This window comes from Dendrobates tinctorius, unplaced genomic scaffold, assembly GCF_039654945.1.
Source record: "Dendrobates tinctorius isolate UK_male_01 unplaced genomic scaffold, ASM3965494v1 ptg000029l, whole genome shotgun sequence".
Lineage (NCBI taxonomy): Eukaryota > Metazoa > Chordata > Amphibia > Anura > Dendrobatidae > Dendrobates > Dendrobates tinctorius.
Window position 1 is genome coordinate 30,845,164 of NW_027361697.1, and position 22,983 is coordinate 30,868,146.

At 42.4% G+C, this 22,983-nt stretch overlaps 1 protein-coding gene across 1 annotated transcript in view; it reads right to left on the bottom strand.

Moving 5' to 3' along the window:
* The window catches only part of LOC141085889 (calcium-activated chloride channel regulator 1-like), a 44,182-nt gene that overhangs the window by 10,388 nt on the left and 10,811 nt on the right, over nucleotides 1-22,983 (bottom strand). Inside the window, exons 4-10 of the mRNA XM_073571507.1 lie at nucleotides 19,709-19,856; nucleotides 17,442-17,550; nucleotides 14,739-14,916; nucleotides 10,839-11,063; nucleotides 8,731-8,955; nucleotides 3,667-3,844; nucleotides 1,655-1,761 (exon numbers count right to left, since the gene is read on the bottom strand). Coding sequence (XP_073427608.1) covers nucleotides 1,655-1,761; nucleotides 3,667-3,844; nucleotides 8,731-8,955; nucleotides 10,839-11,063; nucleotides 14,739-14,916; nucleotides 17,442-17,550; nucleotides 19,709-19,856 — 1,170 coding nt within the window. The remainder of the gene's footprint in view (nucleotides 1-1,654; nucleotides 1,762-3,666; nucleotides 3,845-8,730; nucleotides 8,956-10,838; nucleotides 11,064-14,738; nucleotides 14,917-17,441; nucleotides 17,551-19,708; nucleotides 19,857-22,983) is intronic.

Genomic DNA, 22,983 nt, shown 5'->3' on the forward strand with positions numbered 1-22,983 from the left:
TGGACCCAGATAGAGGAAGCACCTGCTGAATTTATTTTAGGCATTTTACAATGTTTGGGCCAACTTTTCTCAAAGTGGAGAACTCCTTTAAAGTAAATTTTGGTTTAATTCCAGCCCAATCCTGAGGATCCCAAGCCCCGGCATTTGCACATGGACGCATTCCAGCTGTTCCCTTCTATACGTCTTATGATGGTATGTGGATGTCATGCGGCACAAGCCTCCTTCCATATGATTACTCATCAGAAATACTATGTCCCTTGTATTAACCGCCACTGAGAAAATGAGCGACCACTGCCATTTTCCCTGACATATTGGTATGGGACACTTTGTGAAGGTCTACCTCTTTAAAAGAAATTCAACAGGTTATCGCGCAGGAGGAGCTGAGCAATTTTACATGTATTTTCTGGAAAATTTGTCAACAAATTTGTGTTTTTTTTTTAAAATCTATTCTTATTCTGTCTTTTCAGCCCTAAACATTGATTGACAGCCTTCTTTACATAGGTGTAATATTGAGATATCGGTCAATCACTGAAAAGGACCGCCCACTTGACTAAAAAGCCCAGAATAAGCAGAGGTTTAAATGATGTTATACTGAGTCTTCTCCCATAAATCTGTATATCAATCTGCTCATCTACTCTCTATAAGGCTACGATCACGCTGAGTGTTTTGAGGTGTTCAAAAAACATGTGTTTTTCAAGAAAAAACTGCTCCTGTTTTGGGAAGTGTTCACAGGAGTTGTCCTTTTCCTGAATCTATTTTGAAGAAATCATAGAAAATCATAGAATCGTAGAGATGGAAGGGACCTCCAGGGCCATCTGGTCCAACCCCCTGCTCAAAGCAGGATTCGCGAAATCATCCCAGTCAGATGTCTGTCCAGCCTCTGTTTGAAGACTTCCATTGAAGGAGAACTCACCACTTCTAGTGGCAGCTTGTTCCACTCATTGATCACTCTAAGAGTTTTGGAATAGCTTTTTTTTTCTGTTTTTTGACTGAAATGGTTTATGACAGCCTTTTGATGGGACAGTGTCTCCTTTGAGAGGTTTCAATAAGGATCTTCTTCAAACAGTGACACATTTTTTTTTCCAACAAGTGTTTTTCAAGACCTCTTCAGAAAAAACTCCAAAAAACTCCTTAAGGCCATGTTCACACATTGAGTATTTGGTGAGTTACCTCAGTATCTGTAAGCTAAAAATAAGTAGTGGAACAATCAGAGGAAAAGTATAATAGAAGCACGTCACCGCTCTGCATTTATCATCCATTCCTGGTTTTGGCTTACAGATACGGAGGTAAAAAACTCACCAGATACTCAACGTGTGAATGTGGCCTACTGAACAATAAGGTTTTGAGGTTTTTTTTTTAGGAGTTTTTGCAGTAGAAACTGAACAGAAACTCTTCAAACCCTTCTCAAAAACTCACATTTCCTACTCCACAAACTAAGTAAAATGACTCAGTGTGAACACACTCCAAATTTGATTTTCCCAGAGAAATGGATAAGAAGCGTTTTTCAAGCAGTTTTTGAGGAGGATCCACTCCATAAAAACGCCTCAAAAATCTCAGTGTGAACATAGCCATACACACTGCTTGCACATTGGCCTCTATGTTCAGTGTGACAAGTTTGCATTAATGAGACTTATAAGCCATACTTTTTGCATACCTGAACGGATTGCTGTATAACATCTCCACTTCCAGATTTTATTCCACTGAAGGAGTCTATCAAACCATTAGCGTCCACGTTATCGGATGCGTAAAGTTTTAAGCCCCCTGTAGGCAGATTATATTTATTTCATTAGGCATCATATTATTAATATAAAAATAAAAAAAATGAAAATAAAGAAATAGGAAGAATCCAATTTACCTTTACAAATTTCTAATACATAAAGCTTGTATAATCACATGTGCCACCAGCTATTTGGCCACCATATTCTGTCACGATGATGTTAATGATTAATGCTGTCATGAATTTTAATTTTCCTTAAAATTTTCACACTTCTCCTGGAAAAAAAGGGGAGCCCTCCTCAACTCCCAGAGGAGTTAGCTAATTTTGAGACACTTCCAGAACATCATGGGAAGCAGGTTTTGGGAGACATCGGCAGCACCCAAATCCGCTTTCATAGGGTGTAATGTGGAGGGAATCGCAGATGAGGTTTGGAAGGGTTGGCTATATAAAAATTTTTTTTTACTTCCCGGATGCCAATTCTGGAAAGTTTGAAAACTTGCAAAGTGCTGTCATATTGCATCAATATTCATCAAAACTGTATAACGCTTAGCCAGATGTATCACAGTGGTTCATGCTGTTTGGTAAATCTGCTGAATTTTAAGACTGTCTAGTCTTATTTTACAATTTATATTAGTTGGCTTACTTTGTGCACCACAATTGTGGAGCCTATTTTTTGTCACATTTTTGGCCACACCCACTTTCAGATAAGCCTCACCCCATTCCAGAGAGCCAACGCCCTCATGTCTAAAACAAACTGTCACGACACAGCTGTCGGATGATCTGGGACCAGGGGCTCCTTCCCTGTCCCTAATACTAGGGGGCACCCTAGCTTGCCCTATTCCCCGGGATACTTCTAAAGGTGAAGATGTCGGGGCTTCCATCCTTGCCTTATCTCCTGAGTTAGCTCTCAGTCTGTTCTCTTCCCCCACCCAGAGAAGAGGGGCGCTACTGTGCACTGTAGTGCACCAACCCAACAAACAAGGCAACACGGACAAGGGTTAACAGAAAACTCCAGGCATACAAAATATTCACTCACATGTAACAGAGGAATGCACCGGGGTGTGAAGGTAGGGGAATAAACCAAAATAGATAATCACCACGCAAACAAACCAAGCAACAGTCACTTATAACTCCTTCAACTCTCCTTCTCATATGTACTCCTTTCCCACCATTAGACATGCAGCAAATGCTAGCTCTGACAAGGATTAGTAACTGAGCCCAGATTATAAAAGAGGAAGGGAGTGGCTAACCGAGCTCAGCTGTGAACACAGGGATTCTCAACATGGCCAATTAACCACTGTCCAGACAGAAGAAATAAACACATTTAAAATGAAGGAGAAGTGCTTCTTCTCAGCGCTGGTGTAGTAGCAATCAGACGCTGCGGTCTTCTGGCTCCACACTGTTGCGGTAACCCCATGACACACACTATAAATGTGGTGCAATTCATTAAAGTCAGTGTGGCACATTAAGCTTGATTAATATGATATGCCCAAATGTGGTTTTTTTTGCAGGAATTTACAAAATTGTATAAAATTTACTATATTTGGATAAAATCTAGGAGCCGATTCATTCCTGCTTTTAAATGAAAAATGTGTTACCAAATAAATACCTGTTTTCCATTCAGAAAATGTCAACTTTCCCATTCAAGAATTTTCAATTAAATTTAACTTACGTTAATAAAAAAAATAGATATTTTATCACTTTCTATAAATATTCACACCGTAACTTTCCTCGTGTGTCTCATAATTTGCAGATATCACCCATTTCAAACGAAAGAGGAAATTTGCATGTGGATTTATGATACAAAAATCCTGACAATGTCTACCAGAAGTTTTTAGTAGTCATTGGCTGCACAACAATGTAACTTAAGAACGAAAAAAATGCATTGGAAACAAATCAATACTATGTGACCATCAGGACAAAACATTATATAATGCAATATAACATACCTGTAATATCAGCCAAACCTTCCAGCCCTTTATCTGCACTGGTGCCCAGAGCGATCGTGTGAATGATGGCACCACTGGCTTTAACTTCGTTATTGCAAGAGACGATGTTAGCGTCTTCCCCATCAGTTAGCAGCACTATTTCAGTACCGTATGTACTACTATCAAGCTTTCTGTTTACCTAAATAAGAGGGAAAAATGGAATTTTCTTAGACATATTACAAAACTCTCCTACACCCCAATTATACTTTGTTGAAGTGCTTGTGCACATTGACGTCTTTTTGGACCAATGTTATTCTATGGGGCCATGCACATGTCTTATTTTTTCCTTCGACCGATCTCATTGAGGAAAAAAAAAATCAGGGCATGCCTGAGTTTGATTTACTTTTGGAATCGTTTTCGGCCATGTAAGTTAATGAGTGCATGGGAAACATTGGACTGTATCTACATGACATCTGAGTGCAGTCCGATTTCTACGGTCTGACAGAATGTAGAAGATGGAGACATTTTTCTTTTCCATCTTCTTCTCATCCGAGGGAGAGAATCGGATAGCGCTGTGGTCAAGCCCTGATCAAACTTTGAGCAGAGCGTGATTTGCATAATCGACCCTGTAAAGAATTCGGGAGCTATAATTTCTTGTCAATCAACTATCTTATCTGGTTCAAGATTATATAACAAAAAGACACGTCACTCCGAGACTTCAGATGTGGGGTGCGCAGAAAAGGATACCAGTCCCAATTCAATACAGAAAAAGAAATCCGGCACTCCCAAATGCAGAAAAAATAGTTTCGCTTTATTCACAGCGTAATAATCCACACGGTGTACATTCTATTTGTTATGTTTCGGTCACTATCAAGGACCTTCTTCAGACAATTGCAAAACCTGTTAATATTCCAAAAACATGACACTGTGGGTTCAGAATAACGTGTAGCAACGTAGGCAAGCTGCTCATGTGGAGCTGTGAGGAGAGCAGGAGGAGGAACAAAGCGCTGACAGAGATATGTTGTATTGCTATGGTGCAGAGCGCACTACACCATAGCAATACAGCATATCTCTGGAGATGGAGAACTGTAAAGAACTGCGGTGCGTGGTTGTGGTCGTCAGGAGGACGACGAATAAAATCTGAAACTGTTGCAACTGAACTCTGCCTCTGTCTTGTCCTTGCTTTGCCTGGTGCCTGTGTCGTCCGGACGTGGTAAGCAGTGGACCACCCCCCAACCTCGGCCCCTACCACATTTTGACGTAGTCGGCAGGATCGCCGCCGCTAATACGACATCTTCCGTGGCAGGCCTGCGCCAGGAGGACTCCAAAAGAACTGTTCACTTGTGGATTACAAATACCTGTGGATTACAAGACTGCTCACCTGTGAATTATAATTTGGAGACTTTGTTCCGGATCATCGCTTGTCATCAGAGGATCCGGGGCAGTACCAGAAGCCGACCAACATGGCTGAGGTACTCCAACGCCAGGAAGAGGCCTGGGCGTTTGCAGTTATTCTGGACGGACTGGGGCCATCTCCAACTTACCCCTGGGGGGAGCTGTGTATGTCAGGAGACCGCCGCCCCCTCATACTGGACCCGGGAAGATGGGTGGAGAAGCCGACCATCACCCACCCAGGAGCGGGTGTGGCCCGGGTGGAAAGACCGGCTGCGGCTGTTTGGCGCCATTCGACTGCTGTACACTGGACGGGATGCGATGCTGCAGCTGCCGTGGCCTCGGACGCCTGGAATGGCAGTGGCGTTAAGAGGTCGAATCTCGCTGGGAGACCTGCTTTCTGGAGCCACTGACAACCCCCCAGATATTGGGCGGAGAGGAGGAGCGACTGCGGGCCCTGCGGGAGCAGCCGCCGAAGACATCACCGGGGAGCCTCCCCGCGGGACCCACGAGCCTGGAGGCTAGCCCTGCCGGACGTCGGGGTGAAGATTGGAGGCTGCGGGAGGAGTCACGTGGCGGTTTGTCGGAGGCCGCGGCGCCGGGGAAGATGAGAGTTCCCCCGGCTCTGCCGGCAGCTCCGCAAGCGGCCCCCACCACCCGGCCGCACCACGCAGCCTCCTGCACTCCTGTAAACCCAGCTGCTGAGGGCTCTGTGGCCTCTGCCGGGCTGAGCGACCCTCTGCTAACGATCGCGAGCCACCCCGCTCGGCGGCGCCTCGTTCTGCGTCGCCGGCGCGGAGCAGACCAGCGGCCACCCCTGCTGCACTTCACACCCCGGCGGCGGCCTACCTGTCTCAGCCTGCCCCTGCCGCAACTTTGCTCCAGTCCGTTGCGGAGGCTGGGCCGTTTGTCTCCGCGGCCTCCTTGCTGACAGTCGCCGCTGCTCCATCTTCGGCCCTGGCAGCGGCCTGCTCCGTGGCCGCATCTGTGTCACCCCCAGAGTCGGCTGCGGCCTGCTTGTCGGGCTCTGCAGCCTAGCCACCGGGAACCAATGATGCCCCTGCCCTTCGCCCGGCCCCAGTGGCTGCTGGGCCGCCGGAATTTGCGGCTGCCTCTGCCCTGCTCTCAACCCTTGCCACGTCCCGCCCACCGGACTCCAAGGCCTACACTGGACCCTCCATCTGGGTCGCGGAGGTCATACAGAAGAAAAAGGCCAGGGAGCGGCAGGTCTGGAACCTGCTCCACGAGAGAGGGGAGGCTGGCATGGCGGCTTCCCGATCCATGAGGTGGCTTGTGTACATCAACCTGGAGAAGGGATACAGGTTCATTCGGGACCTCGCAACCGGCCAGGTGTACATCAACATGACCTCCATCCGTCACGGCCGGGCGTTGCGGGAGGGGGACCTGGTATCGTACTACAAGGAGTACTGTCCCCGCGGCTACTATGCGGTAGTCGTAATTGCCGAACCTGAAGACCACGAGCCCCCATAAAAAGGACCCCTAGAGACACTCCCTGCATCCCGGGAGCTCCACAGCTGTGGGGCCCCTTGCTACCGGCTATCAGGAGATGGCCCAGACTGTCAGGATTTCGCTGCACCGTTGTGCAGGCCACGAGGACAGTTTTTCGTCCAGGTTAAAAAAAAAAAATAAAAAATGTTTTTTATTGTTTGACCTTTTTCTCCCGACATAATGGGGATGTGGGGGAGAAGATACTAATGCTAAAGGGAGGGGGAGCATTTATATTCCGTTTTAAACAAAGATGTTGCGAGAAAAAGTTGTGTTGCAAAAACAAAAAAAAAAGTTAAAAAGGGTTACTCCAGTTGAGTAACTCCTGTTGTTATTAAAGTAAAAGTAACAGTATGTTAAAGTTGATTTAATGAGTAGTGTGTATATCCAAAAAAAAATGTGTGTGTAACAGGTCCCGGGTACGAGGTAGATGTGACGAAGACGACGACCATGACTCTTTTTAAGTGAAGGACGAAGAGATGAAGAACATTGAACCAGACAGTGGTCCGTCAGTCAGGTCCCTGACACCACGGACACCCCAAAAGGGCGGGCGCCAGTGATGTCCTGGTAGGCAACAGGCCTCAGACCTGGCGTTCCAGACAGCTAAAGGTAGTAGAAGGGGAGAGAAGTGGGGGGTACACGCCGTAATAGTCCGGGTGGACCTCGCCAACCTGAAAGGAGTTGTCACGTGGCATGCGCGCCGGCGAGTAGCAGTAGGATGCTCGGAGTATGGTGCTCCCGGTTTGGTTTGGCCCCCCGTGGGCAGCGGGTTTGGCCCAACGACCGGTCCGACAACAGACTGTGGACAAGCTTCAGGATGACGTAGGTAGGGAGTACGATTGTCGGGACGACAATGGACAAAGGAAGGAGGAGTGTGTGGAAGGTGACTTCACGGACAGACTTGACTGGAAGTAGGAGGGAATGGTTGGTGCACTATGGACGGAGATTGACAAGGACAGCAGGGTGATAGCTGGAAAAGACAGACAAGAGAGTGCAGTACCTAGAAATGACCACAAGATGTCAGGGGGGAGTAGTTCAGGACTCAACAGCAGCTTAGGGCTTGAGAAACACTTAGTCATGGGGGGCGGGGAGATAGGAACCCAGGAGGGGAATTCCCGGTGAGAGAGGGGATAAATAGGACTGGTAGGGGTTCCAGGGAGTCTAGTCCCGGGAGGAGCTCGGCAGAAGACGGACAACAGCGAAGAGCTTGGCAAGGGGACTGACAGGAAAGAGACAGTCAGGGGGGTGGCCCTGACCCGACGGACCGCAGGACAGACGAGACCCCGGGGGTACCGATTGGACGACGACCTCAGGCAGGTGAAGCGCTGGCGGTAGATTGGTCTAGGACAGCCCCAGCGAAAGATCCGCAAGGGACGTTACTTCGACTGGAGGAAAGGTGCAGGTACCCGGGCCTGGAGACGGAGAATTGTAAAGAACTGCGGTGCGTGGTTGTTGTCGTCAGGAGGACGACGAATAAAATCCGGAACTGTTACAACTGAACTCTGCCTCTGTCTTGTCCTTGCTTCGCCTGGTGCCTGTGTCGTCCGAACGTGGTAAGCAGTGGACCACCCCCTAACCCCTGCCCCTACCACACAGGGATGCCCAAACCTTTACACACCACTGTAGACTTTTAATGAACTCGGCAGCACATGTCCTGCTTACTCAGCATGACGTACTGCTGAGAATTATAAGCATTTTGCTAATTTGTTGAGTTTTAGGAGGCCTTTTCATTGGGTGCTTGGGAACCTATTTAGACTGACCGATTATCTAGAAACAAGTGTTCCTAAGAAAGACCGTTCTCAATGACCATGCAGTGTACATGCACAATAAGTAATGGTATTCCTGTAATATGCTGTGGAGTCTGGGGTACTTTGGAGGTTACTATGCATTATTGCTGATGTTTTAGCATGATATTGGATATGAATATCCCTTACCTGTGGTGGTCTAGTGTAGGTATATGTTAATATCTTGGAGGTCTAGGGAGGGTTACTGGCTGATCCTTAAGATTATATCATTAAATAGTTTCTGGAATTTTGATTTGGAAAACAAATTTTCAATGACATTTTGTATTTTATGTGCATGTAGTTTATTATGATACTGGTACACTGCCACTAGGAAAACATCTTTCCATGTAAAACTTTTTATATAAAAAAATAAAATAAACTACTGAAAAAAAAAATATTTTACCTCCAGTCCCTTACGAACTCCAGCACAAATGTTTGTGCCACCAGTAGCTACTTTGGGGAGAAGGTTCTTCAGTTTTTCACGCTGGAAGGTATCAACGATTTTCACCAGTTCAGATTTAACTATCGCATCGGTGGAGAAATCGACAATGCCAACATGGGATCCAGACTCAACTATTTGCATGATATAAACTTCAGAGGCTTGGTAGAGACGGGAAATGCGGTCATTCTGTAATGTACAGAAGCAATTTATTATACCAACATGAATAATTTGAAAGTGAGTTTTCATCTAATTTGAAACGTCTACAGTCGTAATTTATTTGGTAAAAAGATTTAAAAAATTTTTTTTTTTTAAATTTAAGTTAATTTTTTAATATTTAGTGTATAATGTGCTTTTTTTCTCACTGTCTATCTGATTGTACCCATTTAAACACATGGGAACAATAACCCTTTTATCCGAAAATCATATGGCCATATTAAAGGGGTTGTATCATATTCTTTATTTTGTGCAAGCTTGCAAACTGCCTATAAAAATTGTTCTCAAGAATGGAGGGATTTTTATTGCTTAAAGAGAGTCATTTAGGTTATTGGCAGTACACGTTGCTTACGAGCCGATTCCAATAAAGCTTATAAGTGCTAATCTCATAGAATCATAGAATGTTTGAGTTGGAAGGGACCTCCGAGGTCGTTGTTTCCAACCCCCTGCTCAATGCAGGATTCACAAAACCATCTCAGACAGATGTCTGTCCAGCCTCTGTATGAAGACTTCCATTGAAGGAGAACTCACCATCTCTCATGGCAGCCTGTTCCACTCATTGATCAACCTCACTGTCAAAAAGTTTTTTTCTAATCTGTATCTTCTCCCTTCCAGTTTCATTCCATTGCTTCTCATGTCTCCATGTGCAAATGAGAATAAGAATGATCCCTTTATATTGTGACATCCCTTCAGATATTTGTAGACAGCTATTAAGACTCTTCTTAACCTTCTTTTTTGCAAACTAAACATTCCCAGATCCTTTAACCGTTTCTTGTAGGACATACTCTGCAATCTGCTCACCATCCTGGTAGCTCTTCCCTGAACTTGCTCCAGTTTTTCAGTGTCCTTTTTCAAATGTGGTGCCTAGAACTGGACACAGTATTCTAGATGAGGCCTGACCGAGGAGAAGTAGATGGGGATAATTACTTCATGTGATCTAGACTCTATGCTTTCTGTAACACATCCTAGAATTGTGTTTGCCTTTTTTGCTGCTGCATCACACTGTTGACTCATGTCTGTGATCTACTAATGTACCCAAGTCTTTTTCACATGTGCTGTTGCTTAGTTCTATTCCTGCCATTCTGTAGATGCAATTTTCATTTTTCTTGCTCAGATGTAGAATCTTTCATTTCTCCCTGTTAAATACCATTCTATTAGTCACTGCCTATTGTTCAAGCTTATCTAGATACTTCTGAATCTTTTCTCTGTCTTTTCTATTGTGGATCGCTGGGGCGCACTCTTGGCTCCCAATCTGGCTAGTTCTCTGATGCTGCCGAATCAAAAGGTACTCCATATATCAGCATCTGATATTGCACAGTTTGGACCTGTGGTGCAAGGATGCCGCTGGTCTGAACTGTCAATCAAGCAGGAGTGTACTGCCTCTGTTTTCTGAGTAGGGGGCTGTACACTCCTGCTTGATTGACAGTTTAACTCTGCCCAATGATGAGGAGAACAAACCTTTGAGGATGAGGATTTAAGACTTTTATGAGACCATTTTCAAGGATTCAGCATCTACAGCATTACATAACGAATGTGTGAGGCACCAGAATAATGTGCTCTTAACATTACATTCAGGAAATCCATACCTCATATGTCGTTTTTGTTGAAAATGAGGATTTCAGAAGGAAATATTTCCTAATATCTCCTTAGAGAGGTTTCACGTTTCTTCCAGGATCCAAAAATATACATTTAAGAGGGCAACTTTCCTGAACATCAAACTCTAAGAGTATAAAGTGTAATGATAGATGACTGCTTTATCCTCTTGGATGAAGTAGTTTTTGGACAATCTTACCATCAAATATGGAAAAAAGGACTTCAAGTACAATCATAAAAGAACAAATAAAATGAGCACTTACAGTACTCATACTCCCGGAAACATCAAGAACCAAGGTGACCACTCTTTCCTTGTACTGCAGGAGGTCGAATGTAGGATCAAGAATATTGGTGTTGGCTAATGGAGCACTTGTCTTCATGTCAGGAGAATTCATGATGATTTCCCATGTGCTCTTCTGGTTACACAATCTGTTCTGTTGATTTGGTGCCTCTTTGTTATGAGATTGTTCATCGCAGAATGCATGGACCTGGAAGTGAACAATGAGAGGTGTTAAATGACTATGCATGTAACAAGGTTTTTAGGATGAAAAAAAGCAAAATTAACCAAAATGCCCTTCAATCCCTTCCCGATGCAGCCAGTTTTAATTTTTGCATCTTTTTTCCGTCCATTCTTCCAAGAGTCAGAAACTTCAATATAGCTATATGAGGACATGTTTTTTTGCATGAAGAGTTGTACTTTTGAACAACACCCTTCATTTTACCAAAAAATTAATTGGAAATTTGGAAAATGAGAAAAAAAATTCCAAGTGCGGCGAGATTGCAAAAAAAAGCATCTTTTTATTTATGATTATGGCAATACCAAACTTGCTAAGTTACTTTATATTAATAGTGAAAAAATTTGAAAATTTGTAAAAATGTATTCCTATTGATTCATTTGAGTCACGTAAATTGTTTTAGTTTTTTTTTGGGCCATTTATCTATGCCAGTTCTTTTTTTTAGCATTTTGCGCTGATGTATTTAGTGATACCATTTTGGCACATATATAAAGGTTTTGATCTCTTAACTGCATTTTTTTTTTTGCTGCAACCCAAAAAAATAAATTCTGGAATGTCAACATTTTTTTCTCTTTGCAGAATGAATTAATTAATTTTAGATTTTGGTTGACTGGACTTTCACAGATGCAGTGATACTAAATATAATTATTTTTTTAAAAAATATCTTTATTTTTAATTGAGGAAAAATGAGTGATTCAAATATTTATATACAGTGGGGCAAAAAAGTATTTAGTCAGTCAGCAATAGTGCAAGTTCCACCACTTAAAAAGATGAGAGGCGTCTGTAATTTACATCATAGGTATGCCTCAACTATGGGAGACAAACTGAGAAAAAAAAATCCAGAATATCACATTGTCTGTTTTTTTTTCATTTTATTTGCATATTATGGTGGAAAATAAGTATTTGGTCAGAAACAAGCAATCAAGATTTCTGGCTCTCACAGACCTGTAACTTCTTTAAGAGTCTCCTCTTTCCTCCACTCATTACCTGTAGTAATGGCACCTGTTTAAACTTGTTATCAGTATAAAAAGACACCTGTGCACACCCTCAAACAGTCTGACTCCAAACTCCACTATGGTGAAGACCAAAGAGCTGTCAAAGGACACCAGAAACAAAATTGTAGCCCTGCACCAGGCTGGGAAGACTGAATCTGCAATAGCCAACCAGCTTGGAGTGAAGAAATCAACTGTGGGAGCAATAATAAGAAAATGGAAGACATACAAGACCACTGATAATCTCCCTCGATCTGGTGCTCCACGCAAAATCCCACCCCGTGGGGTCAGAATGATCACAAGAACGGTGAGCAAAAATCCCAGAACCACGCGGGGGGACCTAGTGAATGAACTGCAGAGAGCTGGGACCAATGTAACAAGGCCTACCATAAGTAACACACTACGCCACCATGGACTCAGATCCTGCAGTGCCAGACGTGTCCCACTGCTTAAGCCTGTACATGTCCGGGCCCGTCTGAAGTTTGCTAGAGAGCATTTGGATGATCCAGAGGAGTTTTGGGAGAATGTCCTATGGTCTGATGAAACCAAACTGGAACTGTTTGGTAGAAACACAACTTGTCGTGTTTGGAGGAAAAAGAATACTGAGTTGCATCCATCAAACACCATACCTACTGTAAAGCATGGTGGTGGAAACATCATGCTTTGGGGCTGTTTCTCTGCAAAGGGGCCAGGACGACTGATCCGGGTACATGAAAGAATGAATGGGGCCATGTATCGTGAGATTTTGAGTGCAAACCTCCTTCCATCAGCAAGGGCATTGAAGATGAAATGTGGCTGGGTCTTTCAACATGACAATGATCCAAAGCACACCGCCAGGGCAACGAAGGAGTGGCTTCGTAAGAAGCATTTCAAGGTCCTGGAGTGGCCTAGCCAGTCTCCAGATCTCAACCCTATAGAAAACCTTTGGAGGGAGTTGAAAGTCCGTGTTGCCAAGCGAAAAGCCAAAAACATCACTGCTCTAGAGGAGATCTGCATGGAGGAATGGGCCAACATACCAACAACAGTGTGTGGCAACCTTGTGAAGACTTACAGAAAACGTTTGACCTCTGTCATTGCCAACAAAGGATATATCACAAAGTATTGAGATGAAATTTTGTTTCTGACCAAATACTTATTTTCCACCATAATATGCAAATAAAATGAAAAAAAAAACAGACAATGTGATTTTCTGGATTTTTTTTTCTCAGTTTGTCTCCCATAGTTGAGGTCTACCTATGATGTAAATTACAGACGCCTCTCATCTTTTTAAGTGGTGGAACTTGCACTATTGCTGACTGACTAAATACTTTTTTGCCCCACTGTATATATTTTTTTAATTTGTTCTTTTTTAATCCCCTTAGGGGATTTGAACATAGGATTGTCCAATAACTTATAATATATGCTGCAATACGACTGTATAGTATTGTACAGCAGAAGTCATGGTCTCCTATGAAGCCCAGCCACAAGATGGTCTTCACTGGAAAGCCACAATGGGCTTCATCAGAGCATTGTCACTCACGACAGCCAATCAGCACCCCACAATTGTGTCCTGAAGGGAGCCAATGACCACATGGGATAGTGGTCGGGAACAAGGTTTCTCACTTTCTGCCCCCCCTGCAGTCAACTATTAATTCTGAGCAGCTAGTGTAAAGCATAGATGCAGTCTGAGGATAGGGTCCCACGACCATTTTTCTCCACATCCAAGAAAAACAGTCCAATTAATCTGATGAGACATTAATCAAAGCGGCATCAATTTTTCTCAGACATGGAGAGAAGAAATAAAAAGTATCTCCACCTTCTCCATTCTTTCAATCCATGAAAATCGAACCCTTGTTTTTTTTTCCCACGGACCCATACACTCGCATGGCTGAATTTAATTCGACAATGGGATAAAAAAAAATCGGACGTTTCTCAGGTTTTGTTTTTTTTTGCGTGGGCCGCTTGATCCGAGGAGAAAAAAATAAATAATTAGAGATGTGCAGATCCCCGTAGAATATCAAAGGTATGAGTGCCATCAGTGAAAACCACGGCTAGACCTTGTACAAGAAAATCGGTCGTGCTCCTGAGCCATAATCATATCATGTTACTAGCCAGAGGTCAGTTCACACCAGGCAGTCAGTATAGGGACCCATTCAATCTGAGATCACCTTGTCGTTGGTGAATGGGCTCACATCTTTTGGCCAAATTTTGTGCTAAGTATCTCATATGTTTTTCTAGATTACAAAAGCCATTATGCTATTCATGTTTCACTTATTTCATATTTGATATGCCTTACAAAAGCTATAATGAAATGTATTACTAAAGCCATTTTGCTATTCGTATTTCACATATTTCATATTTGGTGTGCTGCCATTTTCTATTTAATACATAATAAGAAGAGAGCCATTTTCCCAGTTCGTATACTACTTTTGGGCTTGTTAGCCTTCATACTGAAGATCAGTCTATTTGCTAGTAAGAGATTATAAAAAAAAAATCTGCCTTCTATTTTTTTCTTTTCTTTTTTTTTTAAGAAATGTAACTGGATTATCCTTTTCTGTTATTGCATCACGGCTCCGTTGACTTGTACAAATAAAGAGTGACATTTCCATACTTGGCTTCCTAACCCTGGAATTAATTGAGTCAGTAACAATAAAGCACTTATAGTATGAGAACTTACAGGATCCAGGGCTTGTCCGTACATAACAGATTCATGGACATCTCGGTCCACATTAGGATAAAATGCACATTCGTCTTCAAAGACTCCGGTTAATGGGTCTATTTCACAGTCTGCTTTTTCACATTTCGTTCCTATGCAAACATCAACTTTATTTACTCCACCTAAGTTCAGAGGACATCTGAAAAAAACCCAAACATGTTAGTTCTTGCAGACTGCAAATTCCTTCAGTCTTCTCTAAGGGTACACGTACATGCTGAGATATTCGGTGGTTTAATTAAAGGAGTTTTTGAAACAATAAAAAAATAGAGCTAAATGGTCTTTCGGCCTCCTTCAAACGTCTGTGTATCTAGCACTTGTTTCCGTTTCTCTCACGGGCACCACACGTGCCCATTATAATTTATGGTTCTGTGCACATGGCCGTTTTTTTTTTCCTGACAGCACGGATGACAAAAGCCAATATAAGTCTATGGGTCCATGGAAATACACGTGTAGCACATGGATGGTATCTGTGTCCTGTATGTGTTTAACATTGCAAAGTATAGGAGAAGCTTTGGAATTTCTTTATCCATACCAGGAAAACACTAACACTGGTACCGGTTTTTCACTTACATGATTTATATGGACGTGTGAAGGAAGCCTTAAATAGTAAGTTATAAAACTCATCAATACTTTCCAGTTAGCACAGGCGTCCTGATCTGATGGTTGCCACTTGCTCCTTGTGCTCTCTGTTTCCTATGTTGGTACCTGACCGGAGCCGTGAGTGGAAACGGCCTGTTGACATTCACGTAATCGCAGTAATAAGTGACGTGGACCAACCAACTTCCACCAGAATGGAGCAGTGAATGAACTGGGACAGCTGATTTTTGTGTAACCAGAGCAGTGAATAAAGGGGGCTGGCTGATTTTCTAGATACTGCAATAATGAATAAAGGGGTGACTTTCACATGACCGCAACAATGAGTGAAGATGTAGGCTGACTTTCATGTAACTGGAGCAGTGAGTGAAGGTAGCAGACAGACTTTCATGTGACCGCATAAGTAAATAAAGTTGACTGGCTCACTTTCATGTGACCGAAGCAGTGAATAAAGGGGGCTGGATGACTTTCATGTGACCAGAGCAGTGAGGGAAGGAGGTTGGATGACTTTCATGTGACCGAAACGCTGAATGAAGGATGCTGGATGACTTTCATGTGACCAGAACACTGAGTGAAGGGGGCTGGATGACTTTCATGTTACCGTAACACTGAGTGAAGGGGGCTGGATGACTTTCATAGGAGCGGAACACTGAGTGAAGGGGGCTGTATGATTATCATGTGACTGGAGCAGTGAGTGAAGGGGGCTAAACGACTTTTCATGTGACCGAAGCAGTGAGTGAAGGGGGCTGGATGACTTTTATGTGACCAGTGTCACGAATAAAAGGGGCTGACTTTCACAAGTTCAGAGCAGTGAGTGAAGGGGCCTGGATGACTTTGAAAAGATAACCAGGCCCCCTTTTTTGGATATACAGTATATACCAGCCCAGTGTAGGCCAAAACTACACGGTTTTGGTGAGTGCATTAGATGTTAACATCCCCTAACTTGTTTAGCAGTGTGGCCAGTGATCCTTCAATTACATTTGTAATTCTATATTGTGCAAACCTTCTTCAGTTACATTAATCAGATATCAATCAATATGGTGGGTCTCCCTGCATTGAAGTGAACTAATACAATGGTATTTGTATAGTATGTTGGTGTATGTTGTGCAAGTTAATAATATTGCATTCTTTGTGTAGATAATTAGAAAATATACTCGTATCAAGCATAGAATGAAATGTACTAGTTACTCTGCGATTATCATTCATTCCGTTTGCTATAAGGAAGTTACTGGGGATTTTCCCATACATGGGATTAGCAGGACTTATCATCAATAAATTCTTTCCTATTCACCTTGGATGAACTGTAGACCATCAGTGACGTTTGCATCAACAATCATCTTGAGAGAAACTAAATCAGAAACCCAGAAAAAAATATCTGATTTCTAGACAAGTTAAACCCCTGTTGAGAGCCTAAACCAATATTAAATGCTCCAAGATTTCTGAACATAAAACCCACCTTCTTGGTAAATTACTACTTGGATTACTGGCGCTCTATTTACACTGGTGTCAGTACACATTTCTACATATTTAATTTTGGGACAATGCCATATCTTCCTTTTTGTTTAATTAAAAGGTTGTTAGGGCTTAGATGTAGTGATGAGCGAGTATACTCGTTGCTCGGGTTTTCCCGAGCATGCTCAGGTGTCCTCCGAGTATTTTGGCGTGCTCGGAGATTTAGTTTGTGTCGACGCAGCTGCATGATTTGCGGCTGCTGGACAGCCTGAATACATGTGCGGATTGCCTGTTTGTTAGGAAATTACCAAATGTATTCAGGCTGTCTAGCAGCTGTCAATCAAGCAGCAGCATCAACAGAAACTAAATCTCCAAGCACGCCAAAATCCTCCGAGGACACCCGAGCATGCTCGGGAAAACCCGAGCAACAAGTATACTCGCTCATCACTACTTAGATGTTCTCATGACATAGAATATTATATGTAAAACTGAGACAGTTTACTGTCCACCTACTAAAGTCTCATGAATCTATGCTGTCCCCCCACATATGTTTCTGTATTTATAATTTCAAAAGCCATCCCCATATAGTATATTTTGCAGAAAATTGTTTTTAATCACCTTGTTGCTTCAACGTTGCCCTGTTTACTGATGTAGAAAGGAATGTCTTCATTGTACTCATCAAAGACGCCCCATCTGAGATGAGCCCATTCATGGACGAATACTCTACCTGTGTAAATAAAGCACAAATATTAGGGAACCGACACCGGTCTATACATAAGAAAAAGGAGCTCTTACTTTGGTAGCCTTACTCATCCACTGATGATCAAGAGGAGATGACGACTAATGAACTGACGTTTTATAAAAGGGTTGCGACTTTTGGAAAACCCATTTTATACACCCCATTTTGGAATTCTAAGTTAACAGAAACGTCATCTGCTCAGGATCCTCATTTTTGGCCACAAGGCAGAGCGGTTCCAAATAGGACCTAGGAGGACTGGTCCTGTTTTGCACTGTACAAAAACCCTTTCACTTTAATTAGGCACGGTGTAATACTTTATTTCCCCTGTGGGGGTGCTGTAGGGAAGTTCAGCACTTACTGCCAGGCTCCTCATAGATTGCTGATACACCAGTAGAAAGAAACTTTCTGATCAGCTTTATTTTAAGACACATTTCTGAGAAATATTGCTCCAAGGAAAGCCAAAAGGAAAATAATGACACGTTCATCCAATAAAATCAAAAACGTTTATTCAATTATCCATTAAAAAAAGTGGAACCACATTAGCAGCCCTTAATGATAGGATGAAACATGTCAGGTTTTGAGCTGCTACGTGGTTCCAATTTTTTTTAAATAGAAATTTTGAATAAAGGGTTTTGATTATATTGGAAGGGTGTGCCGGCATTTTCCTTGTTACTTATCGTGCCTCCCGGTGGGAATCCAACACTCTTCCTATAAACAGTGCCCCTGTCTTAAATTAATTACTTAATTTGTGCTCGTACAGATAATTTTCTACAACAAAGGCCAGGTTGTTCTATCACTGGGATCCTGGTTGTGTTTATTAAAAAAAAGTGTAATGAAGTTTATAATCTGGTGCACAGTGCCATTCTTGTGAATTACTAGTTAATTCTCAGTCCGTTAACCCATAAAATTCAGTAGTAAATCTTTTACCTATTTTTACCTGCTTATGAGACATTTTGATCATACGTTACAGTTTAACTTCCCTATCCTGTTGTTTTCCTAACTATCGTGCATGTAGCTCGACTTCTGCTAATGACAGATAACAGAGGAGCGAGAATGATAAAAGCAGAAGAGTACGTTTGGATGACTTCTCACGGCATGACTACGCGATACTCCCACACAGTTACTCCAAGAGGCCTTTTTTTAAGCCAATTATGACAGATCTACTTCAGACTGGCTCCTCGCACATATAGTCTACACATATACATTATACACAAGATCCACACTAAAGACGGTACATGTATGTGGACCACAGAGGATTTACAGACTACTAGCTGCAATTAAAATATATAAGGTTTTTATGTAGAAAACTAGGTAAGAGATGTAAGAAGAGATGCTACCTAAAGACCATTGAATTTGCCAAGGTTTTTCATTTGGAAAATCATGTAATTCTATTTACATTGACATTGCAAATTGCCTGTTCCCAATCATGGTCTGGGATCTTTATAAACCCCTAATCATAACAAGCATAGTATTTAAGAAAATATTCCCTTTGCTGCTCACTTTACCCACCGCCAATGCAGCACAACTTGTCTCTTCTTTTTGCCTTTCCCCATCTTGCACATCCTCTTCGGCCTGCTTTTCTCTATGCTGGGTCTTCTGGCACAAAGAAGGTCTTTAATGTCAGTACGTGCTGTGCCATCTCAGCGCACATTGTGGCGTCAAGATGTTCGCCAAGGGCCACCAGAGGCTTGCTCAATCTTGAAGCCTCGACCCAGAGTGAAGAAGTCTGAATATGATGGATACAACAGGGAAAGGCGGAAAGAAGAGGCATGGTGTGTGGGCTGTTGGGGTAGTGGAGCTGCTGAGTGGTGAGGAGGCTATTTATTTTTTTTAATCTTTTGCCAACCCTCTACAGTTCATCAAAATAGCAACCACAACTGGCAGCCATATTGTCGAGTTTTCATAACGCAAATAGCAAAAAACACGTATTCTGGAGAACACAAATTTTGGTAAAATCCAAGGAGAAATCAATTCATTTTGTATAAATTTGCTAATCTCTAGTGCTACCCCTACCAGCGCATAGTGATTGACAATTCTGAAAAATCTGAGTCCTGAAAGCATATATAGGTAGTTTGTTATCTAAAATTTCCGTCTATCGTAGGACACTCAAAAATTATTATTTAATAATATACTTAGTTTTCTTTACCTCTGGGTCCATATATCGGCAGTAATTTGTCATTCAAGATAAAGTTTGGTGTAAGATGTATGTATTTTCCTCTCTCTCCACAACCACCATATTGTAAGGTGTAAGGAAAATCTCCAGAAATGAAAGGATCAGCAATGATGATATCAGCCTGTAGGAAAAAGAGAGCAAGGAGAATGTAAAACAGGAAGAATAAAATCAGTGCATATCAGAGTTATACAGTGGCATGTAAAAGTTGGGGCACCCATGGTCAAAATTATTGTTATTGTGAACAGTTAAGTAAGTTGAAGATGAAATGATCTTGAAAAGGCCTAAAGTTAAAAATTACACATTTCCTCTGTATTTTAGGCAAAATATATACAGTTAGGTCCATATATATTTGGACAGAGACAACATTTTTCTAATTTTGGTTCTAGACATTACCACAATGAATTTTAAACAAAACAATTCAGATGCAGTTGAAGTTCAGACTTGCAGCTTTCATTTGAGGGTATCCACATTAAAATTGGATGAAGGGTTTAGGAGTTTCAGCTCCTTAACATGTGCCACCCTGTTTTTAAAGGGACCAAAAGTAATTGGACAATTGACTCCAAGGCTATTTCATGGACAGGTGTGGGCAATCCCTTCGTTATGTCATTCTCAATTAAGCAGATAAAAGGCCTGGAGTTGATTTGAGGTGTGGTGCTTGCATTTGAAAGGTTTTGCTGTGACGGAAACATGCGGTCAAAGGAGCTTTCCATGCAGGTGAACAAGCCATCCTTAGAGGGAATCTGTCACCTACCCTTTGGCGGGAGATGAAAATGAGGTCGGTCCGGTCCGATGGGCGGTGTTCCCGATGTGTGCCGCCTCCCCATCCTTGCCCGCCGTCCGCAGGTTATTGCTGAATTGGAGTAGGTGTACGCCACTTTGTGCGCGTGCGCTAAGCATTCATAGCTAGCGCACGCGCAGTATGCTTTGCCCAACTGCGGGCAAAGCCGAAAAGCCGGACTGCGCATGCGCCGGTTAACTAAGCCCCGGAAGTATTTTGCTGTGTTCCGGAGCTTAGTTAACCAGCGCATGCACAGTCCGGCTTTTCGGCTTTGCCCGCAGTTGGGCAAAGCATACTGTGTGTGCGCTAGCTATGAATGCTTAGCGCACACGCAAAAAATGGCGTACACCTAAATCAAAATTGCTACAACATTAGGAGTGGCAAAATCTACAGTTTGGTACATCCTGAGAAAGAAAGAAAGCACTGGTGAACTCATCAATGCAAAAAGACCTGGGCACCCACGGAAGACAACAGTGGTGGATGATCGCAGAATAATCTCCATGGTGAAGAGAAACCCCTTCACAACAGCCAACCAAGTGAACAACATTCTCCAGGAGGTAGGCGTATCAATATCCAAATCTACCATGAAGAGAAGACTGCATGAAATTAAATACAGAGGGTTCACTGCACGGTGCAAGCCACTCATAAGCATCAAGAATAAAAAGGCTAGACTGGATTTTGCTAAAAAAGCCAGCACAGTTCTGGAAGAACATTCTTTGGACAGATGAAACCAAGATCAACCTCTACCAGAATGATGGAAAGAGAAAAGTATGGCGAAGGCGTAGTACAGCTCATGATCCAAAGCATACCACATCATCTGTAAAACACGGCGGAGGCAGTGTGATGGCTTGGGCATGCATGGCTGCCAGTGGCACTGGGTCACTAGTGTTTATTGATGATGTGACACAGGACAGAAGCAGCCGAATGAATTCTGAGGTGTTTCAGAGCCATACTGTGTGCTCAGATCCAGCCAAATGCAGCCAAACTGATTGGTCATCGTTTCATACTACAGAAGGACAATGACCCAAAACATAAAGCCAAAGCAACCCAGGAGTTTATTAAAGCAAAGAAGTGGAATATTCTTGAATGGCCAAGTCAGTCACCTGATCTCAACCCAATTGAGCATGCATTTCACTTGTTAAAGACTAAACTTCAGACAGAAAGGCCCACAAACAAACAGCAGCTGAAAACCACCGCAGTGAAGGCCTGGCAGAGCCTCAAAAAGGAGTAAACACAGCGTCTGGTGATGTCCATGAGTTCAAAACTTCAGGCAGTCATTGCCAACAAAGGGTTTTCAACCAAGTACTAGAAATGAACATTTTATTTACAATTATTTAATCTGTCCAATTACTTTTGGTCCCTTTAAAAACAGGGTGGCACATGTTAAGGAGCTGAAACTCCTAAACTCTTCATCCAATTTTAATTTGGATACCCTCAAATGAAAGCTGAAAGTCTGAACTTCAACTGCATCTGAATTGTTTTGTTTAAAATTCATTGTGGTAATGTCTAGAACCAAAATTAGAAAAATGTTGTCTCTGTCCAAATATATATGGACCTATATTGTCATTTTTTACATTTTAAAAATTACAAAAAGGAAAATGGGCCAATGCAAATGTTTGGGCACCCTTGGAGATTTGGCTGCTCAGATAACTTTGGCCAAGGCTTCAGACCTTAATTAGCCTGTTAGGGTTATGGCTTGTTCACTATCATCATTAGGAAAGGTCAGGTCATGCAAATTTACAGTACCAGCTTTCTAAAAATCCGGACTTCTCTAACTTTGTGGCAAAAAAAACAGCAGCCATTGGATTTTGTAAGCAGTTGCCTAGCACTCTGAAAATAAAAACTGCGGAGGCCCACAAAGCAAGAGAAGGCTCTAACAAGATAGCAAAGCATTTTCAAGTTGCCCTTTCCCCAGTTTGAAATGTAAGTAAGAAATGGCAGTTGACAGGAACAGTGGAGGTCAAGATAAGGTCTGGACACCAAGCAAATTTTCAGTGAGAGCTGCTCATAGGATTGCTAGAGAGACAAATCAGAACCCTCGTTTAATTGCAAAAGACCTTCACAAAGATTTAGCATACTCTGGAGTTGTGGTACATTGTTCTACTGTTAAGAGACACCTGCACAAATATGGCCTTCATGGATGAGTCATCAGAAGAAAACCTCTCCTGAGTCGTCACCATAAATTTCAGCATCAGAAGTCATTTTGTGCTGATAGACCCCCTTTAAGACCATTAGCAAGTTTTACTTTCACAAGCCAAGTGATGATAAATACCTTTGAATATTATAAACAAAGTTTCAACAAAGTAAATTGTCTTTTTAGATAAATTTGTTTTTTGAGTTTGAAGAAATCCACCCCAAAGTAATCTGTAATTTCTCAGAGATATGCCATAAATTACATTGATGTAATAAGTTATTTCTTAAATACAGCAATAGCCTTGTGGAAATCTATGAACGTCTGTGCACACAGACT